Source organism: Curcuma longa, chromosome 9, assembly GCF_044706935.1.
Source record: "Curcuma longa cultivar G26 ecotype Majalengka, Jawa Barat chromosome 9, ITB_CL_G26_1.1, whole genome shotgun sequence".
NCBI lineage: Eukaryota > Viridiplantae > Streptophyta > Magnoliopsida > Zingiberales > Zingiberaceae > Curcuma > Curcuma longa.
In genome coordinates this window covers 8,529,853-8,547,607 of record NC_133869.1, presented here as the reverse complement: position 1 = coordinate 8,547,607, position 17,755 = coordinate 8,529,853, and the positions used below count along the sequence as shown (strand labels likewise).

The 17,755-nt window shown below is 37.3% G+C and overlaps 2 protein-coding genes across 2 annotated transcripts; both read right to left on the bottom strand.

Annotated features, from left to right (window-relative positions):
- Window positions 1-3,287: 3,287 nt before the first annotated feature.
- Window positions 3,288-11,091, bottom strand: LOC141835109 (caffeoylshikimate esterase-like). The gene is made up of 8 exons (XM_074722535.1): window positions 10,783-11,091; window positions 8,227-8,256; window positions 7,849-7,975; window positions 7,617-7,763; window positions 7,038-7,168; window positions 6,828-6,965; window positions 6,539-6,637; window positions 3,288-3,760 (listed from the first exon to the last, which is right to left on the bottom strand). Exons 1-8 carry the CDS (start codon window positions 11,089-11,091, stop codon window positions 3,527-3,529), a joined length of 1,215 nt encoding a protein of 404 aa, XP_074578636.1. The 3' UTR covers window positions 3,288-3,526.
- A 2,482-nt stretch (window positions 11,092-13,573) lies between these two features.
- LOC141835110 (metalloendoproteinase 3-MMP-like) lies at window positions 13,574-15,020 on the bottom strand. Its single transcript, XM_074722536.1, has one exon. It carries the CDS (start codon window positions 14,751-14,753, stop codon window positions 13,689-13,691), a length of 1,065 nt encoding a protein of 354 aa, XP_074578637.1. The 5' UTR covers window positions 14,754-15,020; the 3' UTR covers window positions 13,574-13,688.
- Window positions 15,021-17,755: the final 2,735 nt, after the last annotated feature.

The window sequence follows — 17,755 nt, the reverse complement described above, 5'->3', positions numbered from 1 at the left end:
ATTTTTTTAAATTTTAAAATGAATTTATATATATTTTAATAAAATAACGTGTTAAAATAATTAATTTAATAAAATAATTTAATAAATAATTATTTTAATAAAATAATTCATTAAATTAATTAATATAATTTGTTAATTTTATTTTTTAAAATTTAAAATAAATTTAAATTAATAATTTTAATGTGATAATAAATTAATAATATATATATATATATAATTTTTTTTTAAATTTAAAATAATTTGTATATATTTTAATAAAATAATTTATTAAATTAATAAATATAATTTGTTAATTTTATTTTTTAATTAAAATAAATTTATATATATTAATAAAATTAATTTGTTAAAATTAATTATTTTAATAAAATAATTTATTATATTAATAAAATAATTTATTAATTTTATTTTTTAATATATTTTAATAAAATAATTTATTAAATTAATAATTATAATTTATTAATTTTATTTTTAAAATTTAAAATAAATTATCTTTTTTAAATTTATAAATATTTATTAAATTAATTAATTTGATTTGAATTAGATTTGATATATATTTCAATTAATTTAATTTTAAAATCAGATAGTAATTATAAAAAAATTTGTTAATTTTTAAAATCGTAAAAAATCTTAAACGCTGAGATAATTTTATTCAAGATTTATAATCTATTTATTGATATTTTATTGATATAGCGGTGATATTGCATTATTTGGGAATCGATCGTAACATAAATCAAATAAAGTTATCGTTGATAAATTTGAATAGATAATTGTTAATAATCTTGAATCAAATGTGCCCTTAGGTTGCGTTTGATTTAAATTATCATATATAATCTTGGTTATGTGATTATCTGATAATCATATAACCAAAGTTACGGGGTATAAAATATAATCTAATATTATTTGGTTCAACTTATTTATTTAGGAATAACACATAATCAATTTTATATTTAATATATTACCCTTAATTCAAATAAATTAAATTAAAAATATTAATATTAATAATGATAATAAATTAATAATATATCAAAAAATAAATATAATTTATTTATAATTTTTTAAAATTTAAAAAATAGAAAGTCCAAGCTGTGGTGAGAGAAGAAAATTCATATTATTGTCTTATAACAAGAGGGCAAATAAAGATTAAGACCATTGCTAGGAAATGGATGCCTAAAGAGTTCTTAATTACCCAATTGGTAGAAAAATCACTTCATAACCATTAGAATACCTTTTAGGGTCAACTACATAAGACTTAACTGGTGAAAATTTATATTCATGATTGACGTAGTATGTCATATATCCACCAAGTCGTGTATGACTCAATACTTTAACAAAAATTAAAATCCACCACCTCAATGGTCTCATACAATTGATCCTACGACTATTTATGAGGAAGTAAATCGGAAAGTTATAATTGATCTCGACTTTCGAGATTCGACCCTTATCCAATTCAATAAGTCTATCCTATAATAACCAATTCAACTATGCCCCGAGAGCATACATGATTCAATACATATCATATCCTAGTTTAAACTCCTTTCAAATATCAAAATCTATGATCGATATCGCACTTGCACTGCACTAACATTTTAGGCACTAATTTTCATGAGCAGAAGAGTTCAGAATATTTTTTTTCCTGTGTACTCTTACCGCCCAAATGCGCTCCATATATATGTAGAGTCCTGATCTGCCGCGCGACGCATCCCGCGCGACACCTGCGCGACAGCTCCGACCCACCGCCGCTTCCACCGCCGTCACGCCGCCGTCCGGTCACCGACGGCCGCCGGACCGGACGCATTGGAAAGCCAGCTCGCCGGCGCTCCGGCCGGGGCCGGATTCCGGCCGGATTGTGGCCGGAATCCGGCCAGAAACGCAACAGAACGACCCTTGTCCGATTTCAGCGGAAATCGGTCGGATTCCGGCCGAATCACGGCCAGAGACCGACCGCGGTCGACGCGCCGGCGCCGGGCGCGTCGACCGCAGCCGGTCTCCGGCCGGCCGTGATTCGGCCAGAATCCGACCGATTTCGACCGAAATTCGATTGGATTCCGGCCGAATTTGGTCGAAATACGGCCACCGGACCCGGCGCCGGCGAGTTGCGCATCCATCGCCGCCGGTCCGGTGGCCGGAGATGGCCGGACGGCGGTGAACAGCGGCGGAGAAGCGGCAAACGTCCGAGGAGAAATACTGTGCATCGCAAAAATGGACGGTCGGGATTGATTCGCGCACGGGTGCGCAGGAATCAGTCGCGCGGCAGATCAATTTTCTATATATATATGATTTCGTAAGTCTGCATATTACCATATAGTAATATAAATATCCTAAGTAAAATATACATAAACAAGACAAGATAATAAAACAGTCAAAATATTTTTATAGTTCCTCACAATTTACTGTTGAACAGACTAGAAGCAGCAACATTATTTATATCAAGGGAACAATTGAAATCAACACATATCATATGTTATATTGATGTTGGACTACAACATTTTTAATCATAAGCAATATAGACAATTGACTTAAGACTTAATTTAAATAATCAATGCTTGCCTAGTAGGGGCGGAGTGGACCAGGGGCGAGCAGGGCGTAGGGGGCAGGGCGACGACGGCCGCATATTAGGGGGAGGACGCCGGATCGACGGGGGAGAGGAGTGGGAACAAGCCTCGCGATTTCGGGAAGTCCGGGTCGGTGCGCGACGGGGAGCAAAGCGACGGGCGAGAGGAGCGACTGCGACCGCGATGGCTTCGGGAGGGGGCCGGAGTGCGCCCGCGATGGCTCCGATCGCGATTTTGGGAAGTCCGACCGCGCACCGTCGAACAAAAACGCAAATCGCTCGCCGCCGGTGTGGAGGCGATTTGGGTACTCGGAAGCTCGTGGAGAGGACGGCGAGGCAGAGGAAAGCTCGAGTTGAGGCGGGGAGAAAAGGGAAAGTCAAAATTTTGGCCTCGGGCGGGAATCCGATCTTCTTCTCCACGGTGGAAGTCGCCAGCCACGTCAGCGCGTCGCGCACGGAGTCACGCAGCACAGGCGCGCAGTATATCAAATCTGTATATATATATATATATACACGAGGCTCCAACATTCACCAGTTATATCTATGTTTTTAACACTCCAACCATCAGATATAAATTTGCCACCAACCAACCTCTGCCTTTGTACACAATCTACAGTGAAACAATATTAAATATCAACACTAATAATGGTTTGAATAGGAGGCTTTAAATATAAAATGTTCTTCATTATGGAGAATGATATAAAGTACATATGTGATCCTTGAATGATAAAAAAAATGATCCACAAGAAATAACAATTTTATACAAAAACAAGGATAAAAGTTATGTCACAATAATAATATTTGAGAAATAGATCAGTTATTCATATGGAAGCAAAAAATACCATCAATGAATGAGAATGATACATTTTAGCCATACAAGTTGCCCATGGCAACCCTTTCACCTTCATGATAAAGAAATTGACTTTAAAATATATTTGGCACGAAAAGGAATTAAGACGGTGATGAGGAACCATACTATGAACTTTCAGTATATCTTTTACGGCACTGTTCCTCCAGCCAAGATATAATATCATCAAGAACTTTAAAGATCATCTCATCTGATTCACCTTCTAGGATTGAATGATATGCACCTTCATACAAGTGTATTTTTTTGTCTGAGCTACTTGCCTTTTCATGCAGAGCCTTGCTCACAGAAGGTTCTGTTACGACATCAGCCTCACCGTGTAGAATTATCATTGGGAGGGAAACCTGGAACAGTAACATAACTTGGTCTCAACAAAGAAACTAAAATTGTGCTTAAAGGTTAAAACATCTGCAACCTCCCGGATGAGGAACAAACTGTGTTAGACACCCATTTCCAATGGGAAAGAATAACATATTGTTTACACGGGCAGATAGATATAAAAAAAATTTGAAGGAAACGAAATCATATAATCAATTTCTCTTGTTTACGTAGAAAGAAAGAGGTGGAAAATTTTAATTCCAACCATCTCTATTTCATTTCCATGAGATGGAAATGAAATTTACATGGCTCACTGTCTTAGATAAGCAAGAATATTTCACTTCATTTAACTCCATCAAGTAAACAAGATAAGAGAAATAGTGTAAATAAATTAGTATAATATCTCTCTCTTCTTTTCTCTACACCTAAACTATCATTTCCCTTTTACTTCATCCATTCCAAGTAAAAAACATCACAAGATAAAACCAAAGATGAATCATTATTTTGGCTATGAGGAATAAGACAATTTTTCTCAAGCCTCAATTCCAGTATAATTAATTGGACAGGTGACGTTTAACATTCAGCACAAGGATATGTATTTGTCCACCTAAGCTTTAGGAAACCTTCAGGCACAGTTTTCATGGTGAACATTTAGCATTCTCTAATAAATGTTGGCAACCTCAGGAAGAAACAGGATATTGAAATTGTTACGTTTGCTAGTGAAGACCATATTTAAATGAGCTTCACCAAATGAAGAATTACATATTGGATAACTACTGAGCATTCAAACACAAACCAAGAAATCAGCACTTATTTATATGATCTTTTGGTCCTTGGACAGAGTTACAAATTTCCGTTGCCAAAATAATTGTTACGTTTCCTCCAAGATTGAACACACAATTCTTCACATACAATAATATCTTAGACTGTATTCAATAATTGCTACTGATCATTCCCCCCTTATCTCAATAAAAAAACATGGAAAATCAGAACAAACAAGAATCCCAGACCATCCAACATATAGTCAAAAAGAAAAAGATTTCACTCCTAACTCAATTCCAATGAGCTCTCATGCATAATTTCACAATCCAGGTCAAACACATATTGGATAGTTTTTCCAAAGTTTTGAAACCTTCGAATTAGTTTTTATTATACAACAAAACATTCATCCTAATCCAACTTAACAATAGTGTGATAATCAATAACTGGAACAATTTATAGTAGCCACTAAGGAGTAGTGTAAAATGTAAAACTGGTTAAGGCTTAACAGTTCATATCTACCTGGTATTGCCTTTCTCAAAGGATTTTAGTAATACAGATCTATTACTCAAAAAGTGCAGTTGGCGTGACCCAACCAACCATCACAGCCAATGGGGATCTGTTTCCACAAAAAGAAGGCACAGGCAGAAAAGGCTACTGTTGTCGGTAAGTGACAAATGGCTAGGAGATCTTTTCTATCTTTCCCATTCTGTTATCTGTATGAACCAGCTTCGGCTATAGTTTGCAAAGCATTAAGTCCTTTAATGCTTCGCCTATTGTGAATAGAGGACACTTCTTAAACCATGGCTTGTATTAGGATAGAGGAGAATTATTCCAACCTTGTAACCCAAGGTATTCCTCTCTACCTACATATAACCATTATTGGAACATTACAAACAGACCCCTTACATCTTATATGTTTACATATAAGTCTAATTAGCCCATAACATTTCCTTTAAGCAGTTCAAATATATTATTTGATCATTAGAAGTAACAAAAGGATCTCATTCGATTGCATTTTGTCTCTGATCATTGTCTATATATACTTTGTCCTCTCATGAAACATAGGATTCGAGACTACATGCATCAAGTTTCTTTATTGCAGTAAAGCTTTAATGGCTCTGCAAGCGTGTATCCTATCTCGATCATCAAATGCTTAACCAAAATGAGCTCGTACATTCTTAGGGTCATGATTTTATATTTTGCCTCTACGCTCAATTGCCATGATTGTTGTTTTTTTATTGCTCTCTTATAGAAAAGAAGGTTGCTTCCCAAGAGTACCTAATAATCAAATATAGCTTGCCTCTTTGTAGCCTTGGTCATGACCTAGGGCAAAATAAGGTTGTGCCTTCTAAGGGTCAATTAGTGGCTCTCATTATCATGGTACTAATCTAATATTGAAATCCATAGGATGATCTATTGATTTAGTTTCTTATATATCAACTTCTTCAAGCTTCAAGCATATTAAGTACATACTTGCATCGTGAAGAAAATGTTTCAATTGTGCAATTCCAGTGTAGTCATCACCCATACTAATATTATATTATCCATGTAAACAATAGAAAGAATATATTTCTTGACTGAGGAATGAGTTGGAATGAGTGATTAGCTTCAGCCATACAATTAATTAACCACTTATCCTAAAAGCTCAAGATGATAGGAAAGGACTAATTTAAATATTTTTATTTTTATACTCCCCTTTCATTTGTTGACAAGTATACTTCACTTAATTAGCTCAAACCCAACACATGAAATGATTTTTCTACACAAGTAGGCTTATTTAGAGATTATTTTAGTACCTTAATAGCCAATGACTCAATGCATAGAACTTGTACCATGACTTGTTCATGTTTTTCAGTGGTGGACATTGTAGTTGAGTCAGTTTCTAAAATATTACCGCAAAAATCATGCAAAATATTCAAAGGGTGCTTTAGTTAAACATCCAAGGTGAGTCTATCTTTTTATGAAACAACAAATTACTTTAACATAATCCAACAAGATTCACAATTTGAGAATCCAAAATTTAAGAAAAAGGTAACACATACTTCCTCTAATCGGCGTTCAATCTCTTGTGTAGTTTTAAGCATCTCTAAAGCTGTTCTCAACCGTGGTTTATCCTTGTAAGCAATAACATTATAGGAGCACTGCATCCAACAAGGCATCAAACCACATAAGCTAACAGATTTATATATTGGTTATTGATAAAAAGGATAAAAACCAGTTCTAACTGTAGCAAATCTATGCTCCATCAAAGGTGTGCCCTCATTAACCTCTTCCTAGAAGTATAGCACAAGTGAATTATTTGTACAATGGTCGTCATAATTGAAAATGAACCTGTTTTCGTTTTTTTATATCCTTAAATGCCATCTCAGCTAAATCTTTCTGAGGAACTAACTTCACTCTTGGAAGAACTTTTGCCATGCAAATTAGAATTTGCTGAACAGGCCAAGGTGGAACAACATTATCTGCCATCTAACATTCAAAATGCTACATAAGTGAGAAATTGTAGGCCTCTGAGATATTTAATAAATGAGGCATGAATACCTTGCACATTGGTGCAACTAAAATAGCACCATCCCAAAAACAAGGTTGTTTGAAATGCACTTTCAGGGCAACCGCCCCACCCATAGACTGCCCAAATAGAAAGCTGGGAAGCCCTTGGTATTCAGGGTTCTCTGGAAGATCATAGATGTGAACAGTTAAATAAACAATATATGGGAGTACATCAAGAGGCCAAAATGCCCTCACTACTTCAGTTGTAAATGGACAATGACTCAAAATATTTCTACAGATGAAGCTGATATTATGTTATCATCCATATATGTGTGTGTGTGTGTGTGTGTGTGTGTGTGTGTAAATTCTTGGCTTATTTTTGACTTGGAAACTGAAGATGAGTCCATACATCAATAAGTGTAACTCTGAAGTGTGTGGCTCGAGCCATACATCATCATGCTGTAAATACACTAGCTTAGAAATTAAGTATGATTATAAATCAGAATTAATATCGTATCCGCATGCAAATTTTGATATAAATTCAAAGGATCTAACTGGGAAGAACAACCATGGTAATCCCTGTCAATTAATAAAGTGAACTGTAGAAATCCTTGGAAAAGCACAAGCTACCTTTAATTCTTGAGAAGCATTCTATTACATCATCCACGAGTAAATCAAAACTTGGTATATATCCATGCAGTCCTTCAGAAAGGCCAAATCCAGGATAATCCATTGCAAAGACTCCATATCCAGCTGATGCTATCTTCTTTGAAATTCCTAGAAAAAAAGGATGAATTTGTGTGCTAAAATCACAACTTTATATTCTTTGCTGATACTAGTAAATCTGCAGTAGAGCAAACACCTTCAAAAAAAAATGTACAAGTGTCTCCATAGCCATGACAGAAACAAACAAGGCCCTTTAATCTACAATGTTCTGGAAACCAACTTTTCTTGAAGATCTCGATGCCTCTTGAGTTTACCTCATATGACTACACAGGGAAAAATTAATTAGTATCAACAAACTCAAGCCCTAAAACCCTTAAAGGGGGAAAAGAAAACGTAAATTTCTAAGCTCTTGCAAAATTTTCAGTTTTTTCCATTAACATTAGGGCCCTTCTCCAGAAGAACTAAAAATATTTTGATCTGCTGCACTTAAATAAAGTTCTTCAATATGATCGAGTAGAGACAGTTATGAGTGCAATGGGTAATAAAGTTATGCTAGAGATAGGAAGTATAATACCTCTTCCATTCTAATTCCCAGATATTGGGCCTGCAATGAGGGAAAACGAAGTAGTGAGAACTCTCCCCCACAAATGGTATAGTTTTCCAATCCAAAATGGTAAATGCACAGTTGAATCAAAACCAATAAAATTTATGAAACTAAAATTCGCAAATATCAAATCTGTAAATAAAAAAAAAAAGAAAAGCAGAAAAAAAATCAAAGAATCAAGTAGTTCCAATGGAATGGATTGGAATGCCTGGCCTCTGCTTTACATTATTGTGGTGCATGATTAGACTAAAATCATTTAATGTAATCGGTAAACTATGATTCATGTGTTAAGCATAACAAACCAACAAGTTTAAGTCTTAGGTAAAATATTACGTGATTCAATATTTCTTTAGAATTTATTTTAGCATACAATACCCACCTCTGCATGGTTAAACTTAAAACCCATGCAAGAGAATGTTCATATTGTAATTCTTCAGAAGACATTTATTTGTTAAAAACTTTTGTATTTATACAAAAGTAACAATATGGATCATTATTCAATAAACCTAGCAAAAAAAACACATTTGTAATATGATAAAAATCATAATTCACAACCATAAGGACTCAATTAAAATGTCTAATACCAGGATAACATAATCACTACTGGCTTTGTCGTAATGGCAACCCAATCTGCAAAATATTCTGACTAATATTGAGATACTTTATGTTCCTACTCTTGCAGACAGATTCTAACTAATGTCAAGATACTTTATGCTCCTATTCCTCTTAGTCACTTTATTATGTGGTGTTCCTACTACCCTGAGACATTTTATCATGTGGTGGTTATGTGCCTGAGGAATTGGTTGCCTTTCATCAAGAAAATAATTGATAATTGCTGGAGGCGGCAAGGAGCAATATACTTTACTGTTCTTGTTTTTGGAGAGCTTTGGGGTGACTGCTTATCATGTTATTCAATTGTATATAAGATTTTACCTCTTGCAACATTAGATATTTTTGTCAATTTTTAATCTAGCACAACAAATGCTCTGATGCAAAACTAGCATCAAAATTGAACCCTCAAATCATAAAAAAAGGACAAAATTAAGAGCCGCACACAAAAATTAAAAGGAAAATATTTTACTAATTGAAAGCTGAAAGATGCATAAACACAAATGCATTTTGTAGACTTAATACTACCTAAATCAGAAAAGAAATATCTCAATAATCCCAATATACACTTGTCAAATTAAAAGAATGACCAAACTAAAATAACCATTAAACTCTCACCAAATTAAAAAATCCTGATGTAGAACAACAAACAACTCAACTCACCAAAAGAGTAAAAATATTATTAATTCAAACATGATCTGGTGCAAGGAATCCTAACCTCTTTTGTAAATATGAGACCGGTTCTTCAAAAAACATAAGACTTAGTTACCTAAAAATAGGCCGGATTTTAACCTGCCCAAATCCTCAGGTTGGTTAATTAATTGAGCTATGGAGTTAAGTATGGCATACAATACCAACTACACACAATCATCAAAGCTCAAGCCTTGGAAGATTTCTTAGCGGAATTACCCACCCTGAAAGAAGAACCGGAATGGAAAATATTTGTGGATCACTCCTTGTATTGTAATAGCCAAAATGTCATCTATTTGGCAGAAATCAAATGTATCATGCGAGAATCAAGCATATAGATATAAGGTTTCACAAGATCAGGGAGCTGATTTCTTCTAGTGAAATATTACTTGAGAAAGTCCACACTTCTGAAAATATAGCAGACATATTGACAAAGTTTGTTACCACAGAGAAGTTGAAGCACTGCTTGAACGATCAATTCTCTAGTTGCTAGATGGGATGCACCCCAACTCAGTGTCTCGGGCGGAGTTCTTAGATGAGTATTTTTCTCCTAAGGGGTGGATATTCACCAAGGTAGAAAATGTTGGAGTATGTGGCTCACTGGTTAAGAAAGAGACGCTGGTTAGTTGGGGATGCGAATGATATAGGGGTATTTGTGTCTTAAATGTCTTAAATACTTCTATATGACTAGGATTATATAAATACAGAAGATGTAACCCTAATTTATTATCTAGTGAATAACTTATCGTTGCTCTTGTGGAAGCAGGTACATCACCAAACCACGTAAATCTTTACGTTATTTTCTCTCATTTTTCTTTTCGATTACTTCATATTTTTGTCATAACTGTTGCCCGATTTCAACAAGTAAGCATCTCCAAACAAAAAATAAAATCAATCTCTATGGTAGCTTAACTTGAGCATGTGGGTTTCAAGATATGCCCTGAAGGGGAGTTAAAGTTAAGGGGAGCCTTGAGTTTCAAATCGTGATGAACGCTTAAAGTTATGTCTATTATTATTGTTTTCTAACTTAAAAGGGTTGTCAGTCCGATTATAGGGAAGCCAGTTCTTGCACAATCTCCCATTAATTAGCAATCGTTGGGCCATGATGGAACGCCGCCCAGGATAATTTGCTTATTCGCTGGCACTACAATTGTGGTGCAGAAATTCAGACGTAGCCTTCTCTTTAACCCCATAACAAAGATAAGTAAGTATAAAGAGAGTGAAAACCTTGAACAAGCAGTGGTCGATCCCAAGCTGGATTATCTTAAAGGCGTCTCGGACCCTGCGGCGTTCAGGGGCCTGGTCAAGATTGACCTCGGTCACCATCCTCGCAAGACGATCCTCCACGCCCTCCCAGCCCATGGCGGCGGCAGTCAGGGCCATCGTTGCTGCGGCCCCGGCCCTTCTTCCCTTGCTCACCTTCGTCCTCCTTGTGCTTGTTACTGTGCTTACGGACCCAACCCCAACCCCAACCCTAACCCTAATGAAGGAGGTAAGACCCAGAAGCTCAGGATAAAGTAGAAAGCAGTTAATCATATTTTTTTTCCCTTTTCTTTTTCGTTTTCTTTTTTAATAGTATTAGTCGAGAATATAAAAACAAATAAATACATAAATAAATCATGGGCAATTGTCGGGTGTCTTTTTTTTTAATAAAATATTAAAATAGTATCTAATATTTTTTTATTTAAAAAATATTTTTATTCAGATATTATTATTAGAGTAGTTACAGTCGTAATTATAGCCATAGTTTGTTATAACGTATTAAAATAAACCAACTTAATTTAATCACAAATGCTATATATACTTGATAAAAATATTTAAACTTGATCAAAATTCTTTTAATTTGATTAATATTATTTTAAAAGAATATTTTGATATAATAGTATTGTGTGTATAATAATTTTAATTAAATTAGAATAATTTTATTTTATGTTATAACAGATATTATTGTAGCAGTTATTATTCTTGAAAAAAAAACTCAACAACTGATTCCTCCTCTATCTAATAAAATTTTATCAAAACAATATGGCTTATAACAATATAGAATTGCTAATAAAAATTATTATTATTTTAGCATTAAACTTTAGTCATGATTTAATTAAGTACAAAATAAAAATAATATTCTGAAATTTTTATTAAGAATTCATAAATATTTACATACAATTAAATTTTGACTAATATTTAATATTAAAATATAATTAGATGAGGTCAACTTATCTAGTTGTTAGATTTATTTTAATACTAATTAAAGTTCAGTCAATTGTTAAAATATATTATATAAATATATTAATAATTATGAGGTGTGTTATTTTCATATTTAATTAAATTTTAATAAAACTTAGTTTTATATAAAGGTGAGAGTTGATGGTTGAAGGCATTTTAGAAAAAAAAAAGGATAAATATAAAATAATTATAAAAAACTTAGAGGTGCCTTTAGTAATTTGTGATGGAAATATTTTGAGGCGGTTTATCAGTTTGAATTTCATCTCTTATGCTAAAGTTAAAGTAAAGATTTTTTTAATTTAAAATCCCTACTTTGCCATATATCAAAAAGGATATTTCACTCCATCTCTAAAAATCCAAATATGTCAGCTGGATCTAATGTTTAATAGATAAATAAGATAGGTTCTGAATCAAAAATTAATTCAGAATTCTAAATCGAAATCAAATAATCTTACTGTAAAAAAAAAGTATACATAAATATAAATGTTTCTAATTTTGTTTTGCATGATTACCTTTATTGCAATATCACTAACTTTGTATGCAAAAATATAGTCTTCGGTTGATGGAAGAATTCGATCAACCGAAAAGGAAGGTTCGATCTATAGATCAAAAGAAGATAAGCACAATTAGATATTGTTCCTGTTGAGATCCGTTCTTGGATGCGTCGACCTTTTCCCTCAGCACCACGTTCGAAGAAGAGCAAAGGAAGGAGAGACTGCGAGCTCGAAGACACCTACGATCATAGTCACGATGAGAAGAAAGGTCAGGGGTTACCCCAGCGCGACCATTCCGATGTTAAATCAGTTCGTGGAGAGGGAGGAAGAAAACGAGAGTGAAAAGTAGGAGTGGTGAGATTGCATACCTCCCTCCAGTACAAAATCAACCTTATATATAAGCCTGGAGAGTCATGCCCCATCATGAGTATGATGGTAGTTCCATCATCGTTATGAATGTGTCAGAAGGTGTAGTTAGAGCATATGTCTCATCGTTGACTTGTGTTTGAGAGGTCATATCACACACATCTGTCAGAGTATCGCCATGATGATTTGCAGAGATGGCAGAGGGCATTCACAGCCATATGATAGGGGAGTGGTATTTGGAAAAGGGGAAAAGTCAGTATTAGGCTAGGGCAGAATTGAGGAGCCGGCATGACTTACGCCTGAATGGGTTGACTCGGCTCGGTCGGGGAAGCGGCTTCGAGGATTCGGACCGGCTCGGGAGGTGATGTCCGTATGAAGCCGAATTAGCCTGAAGGGGCCGGCCTGTTTCCTTGTGAATCCGGCTTGGTCTCCGCATCGACTTGATGGGTTCGACGAGGGGATTCGGCTCCGAGTGTTCGAGAGGATGAGACTTGATCCGGCTTTGCGTGGGGATGAGGAGTCGGCTCGGTTGATTCGAGGGCAAAGGACCTTATTGAGAGGATTCGAACCCGTTGTGGAGGACTTCCATCAGGTCCTGACCTGATTCCCCTGACTCGGCCTGCAAGACTCGACTCGGGGTTGAGGTGTCGGAGGATTCGGCTCGATCCGGACTCTATGACTCGTGCTGTTGAACTCGATAGCCGCCTCGGACTTGACTAACCGCGACTCATTCCTTACGACCATACCAGATACTTAATTTCTATGGATCTATAGAAATCATCATTTTCATATTACAATTTCAATATATTTATTTTGCCAATAATCTTGTTTAGTAAATATAATACTTAATTTGTTATGGTGATTATTTCTCTTAATTACCTTAATTGATGCAGCCTACTCGTTTAATTTGCAAATTGCAACATTAATCATGCGGAGTAAGCAACATAAAAACTATCTATTCAATAAGAAATATCTGATAAGACAAACAAAAGAATTTGTTATTTAATTAATTAAAAAAAGGCAGATGACTTAAAAAAACATCTCAACTAATTAGAGAAGCAAGAGGCCAATCACTAGGCCGGCCAAGATGCAGGAAACTTCCCGCCCCATCCACGCGGCCCCCGCCGTCAGGCCATGGGCGGGCACGGCGGCGTTCGTCTCGGGACTGCTCGCAGAAGGCGCCACCCCTTTGAAGTCGGGATTTGTTCCGTACAGACTCTGTATTCCCTCGACGTCGTCGGTCGTCAGTTCCACCTTCCTGGTCTTCGTCCTTAGGGTGGGGTACATGATCGCTTCCGGCGCCAACGAGTGGCCGAGTCCCAGCAGATGCCCGATCTCGTGCACCGCCACGGACTCGAGGTCCACCGCCGCGTCCGAGCTCGCGTCAGCCACGTCCCCTTCTGCCACCCAGGCCTCCGCCGCGTCCAGATGGAACCGCCCGTCTGTCGGCGAGAACGCGTGCGCCAGTGTCCCCAGGGGGCCGTCAAAATCATCCTCGTCCCCATGGGAGCCTCTATAGAACCCGATCGTAATATCGGCCTCCCACGCCGATTCCGTCTCCTCGAATGCCAACGTGGTCACCGCGGCCCACCGCGCGAAAGCGCGCTGGAAGACGACCTTAAGCCTCGCGACGTTGATTTGGACGGCAGAGGTGGCGGTGATGGCGTACTTGAGCTGGGTCTTTTTGGGTGGCCACGTTGGCGTGCCGTCGAAATAAGAATAGAGGTTGCGGCCGCGCAAGGCCGAGGACGTGGCGTTGGTGATGATGTCCGGCACGCCGCAGCGCGGGGTGATGAGTTGCTCCACAGTGGGCGCGTCGAGATCGCCAGTGACGTCGAGGCGGAAGTTGCGCTGGTAGGCAGCTATTGCAGCCTCGAGGATGGTATCAAAGGAGTCGGTGAAGTTGGAGCGGCTGTCGTTGGCCGGAAGGTAGCCGAAGTGGTTGAGATAGGCCTTGAGGTGTGCGACCCCTTGCCGGTTCTCACCGAGGTGGCAACCAGAGAGGTTTTTGAAGTCGAGCCATGGGTTTTTGATCGGAAACTTGAAGGCGGCGGCGGGGGCGGCTGCACTGATAAAAAAGAGCAGGAGAAGGAATGGAAGGATGGAGGAGTTCATGGCCGGGATCGGAGGCTTTGGGATCAGCTAGCTAGCAGTAATAATGGATTTAATTTGTCGAAGAGAGAGCCTGCAGATAGAGCAGGTACGTACTCAGTGGGTTAAGTTTCTTCAAATTTATATGTATATATATATATAGAGAGAGAGAGATGAATTAGCAGACAGACGATCGAAATGAACAAGCTAAGTCTTAATCGTTCGTTTGATGATTTCAAGGAGAAGGAAATTATAGTTGTTAGATGATTTCAAAGTTGAACTAGGGTCGGCCGGCTTGGTCAATTCAAACAAGCTAAGGTAGCTTCGTGCATATCTATCACATGCTTAACTAATAATTCTCAAAGAAGAAGCTAATTTATTCGTCAACTCTTCTCTACGGGAGTTTGACCATGCTTATCGCGTTGTTTGAGTGTGCCTTTGAGGCGACGTCCTCAGATCCTCATCAAATTTGACTGAGTCTCGATGATATATATATATATATATATATATATATATATATATATATATATATATATATATATATATATATATATATATATATATAGGAAATTGATCAGCCGCGCACCTTCCCTACGCGATCCCGTCCGCACCTTCTCCTACCCACGCCCACTACCGCCGCGATTTCATCGCCGTCCGGCCATCTCCGGCCGCCGGACCGGACCCAATCGACGCGCCACTGGCCGGCGCATCGACCGGCGTCGGTCCGGCGGCCGGAGATGGCCGGACGGCGACGAATTTGGCCGGAAACCGAGACCACAGTGACTGGCGCCGTTTCCGGCCAAATCGCGGCCGGAATCCGGCCAAATTCCGGCCGGAGACCGGCCGGGGAAGGACCGCCCGGCGCCGGCGGTCCTTCCCCGGCCGGTCTCCGGCCGGAATTTGGCCGGATTCCGGCCGCGATTTGGCCGGAAACGGCGCCAATCACTGTGGTCTCGGTTTCCGGCCAAATTCGCCGCCGTCCGGCCATCTCCGGCCGCCGGACCGACGCCGGTCGACGCGCCGACGAGTGGCGCGTCGATCGGGCCTGGTCCGGCGGCCGGAGATGGCCGGACGGCGATGAAATCGCGGCGGTAGTGGCTGTGGGTGGCAGAGCTGCGGATTCCGGCCGAATTCGCGGCCGTCCGGTCACCGGAGGCCGCCGGACCGACGCCGGTCGATGCGCCGGCGAGTGGTGCGTCGATCGGGCCCGGTCCGGTCGCCGGAGGTGGCCGGACGGCGGAACGGCAGCGGCGGCAGTGGGCGTGGGTCGGGTGTCGCGCACGGTTCGCGGACGGGGATTCGCGCAGTAGATCACTTCTCTATATATATATATATATATATATATAAATATATATATATATATAGATATATATATATATATATATATATAGACAGCTACCTGTTTGGCCACACAGAAAGTTCGAGCCTGATTGAGTCATAAGCTGATAATTTTTATGTTATTTGTTTTGAATATAACAAAGGGACACTGTAAGAATGAGTATCGTCCTTTCGGAACTCAACAACAAGCATGTGAGACGAACTTCTCATCTGAATATTTGGAAGGCAAAATAACAATCAAGACAGATAAGCATATTAATGACGGAGTTGAAAGCTCAAGAGGAGAAGAAGAAACATCTAATAGTGAGGAATCATGGTATATCTCCTAATTAAATTATAAAAACTTTATGATACCATGCATCATTTATCTTACTAATTCTCTTTAAAAAAATCTATAGAGAAGATATAGGATCTCACATAAACATTCTTATAGTATACTTTTAGTAACACTAAAGTTACGATTACATTATCAAAAGATATATTGAAATACGATGTCGTCTTAAGATTTCTAATATTCCTGATATTTATATAATATCATTATAAAATATATATGCTAAGTGTCTTAATTCTTTAGATATTTTGACAATAGAAAATATTTAAAAAAATATTTTAAAGACATTTATGTATGTCGTATTATTATCATAATAAAATAAATTTAAATAGCATCTAAATTAATTTATATTAACAATTATAAATATCTTATATTTTTAAATAAGGACAATAAATATGTCAGTAATAATAATTTATAAGGTTATTTTAAAATATTATCTTAACTAATAATTTATAAATGTCAAATATAATAATTTATAAAAAATATTAAATATTATCATTAATATTTAATCAGAATATATAATCTTAATTCATCCCTTATATAGAATATAAAATATTACACATCATCACAATTAACTCACTACATGGAATAGAAAAAATTTACACATTATCACAATTTATCAAAATCAATTGATTGATCAACCGATTTTGATAAACCGAAGTATAATCTTTTTAATATTATCTTTCACTATTATTATTATATCTATTCACTACAAAAAAATAACCAATTTGCGATGAATTTTTGGGACGAAATATATTCGTCGCCAATTGACAACGAATTTTGGGACGAAATTTATTTTCATCGCAAATCTGCAACAAAATTTGGGACGAAAAGAGTATTAGTTACCGATTTAGCAACTAAAATAATTCGTCGCCAAATTCGTCGAAAAAATCAATTCGTTGTCGAATTCGTCACAAAATTTACAACGAATAAATAATTCGTCGCAATTTGGCAACGAAAAATGAAATCGTTGCAAAAAAAGACAATATCCTCAAATGGCGTTGAAATATTACGAAGAACACGTAATTCGTCGCCAATTTGGCGACAAACAGGCTGTTTCGTCGCCAATTTGGCGATGAAAAAGAAATTCGTCGCCAAATTGGCGACGAAGTTCTGGTTCGTCGCCAATTTGGCGATGAAAAACCCTGTTCGTCGTCAAATGGGCGACGAATTACGTGTTCGTCGCCAAATTTTAGCCAAAGATATTGTTCCGCGCCAAAATTCTGCGACGAACACTGAATTCGTCGTCAATTTGACGACGAATGCTAAATTTTATCGCCGAATCGGGGACAAAAGACCTTATTCGTCGCCAATTTGGCGACGAATTTTGCGACGAAAATGTTTCATCGCAAATCAC

Excerpts from the sequence above, each read along its gene's own strand:
- LOC141835109 (XM_074722535.1), bottom strand. The coding sequence starts at position 11,091 with ATGATTAACTGCTTTCTACTTTATCCTGAGCTTCTGGGTCTTACCTCC. Across the intron at positions 8,257-10,782 it reads TCGACCACTGCTTGTTCAAG|GCCCAATATCTGGGAATTAG; the intron begins GTTTTCACTCTC and ends CCCTCATTGCAG. Across the intron at positions 3,761-6,538 it reads TTGAACGCCGATTAGAGGAA|GTTTCCCTCCCAATGATAAT; the intron begins GTATGTGTTACC and ends TTACTGTTCCAG.
- LOC141835110 (XM_074722536.1), bottom strand. The coding sequence starts at position 14,753 with ATGAACTCCTCCATCCTTCCATTCCTTCTCCTGCTCTTTTTTATCAGT.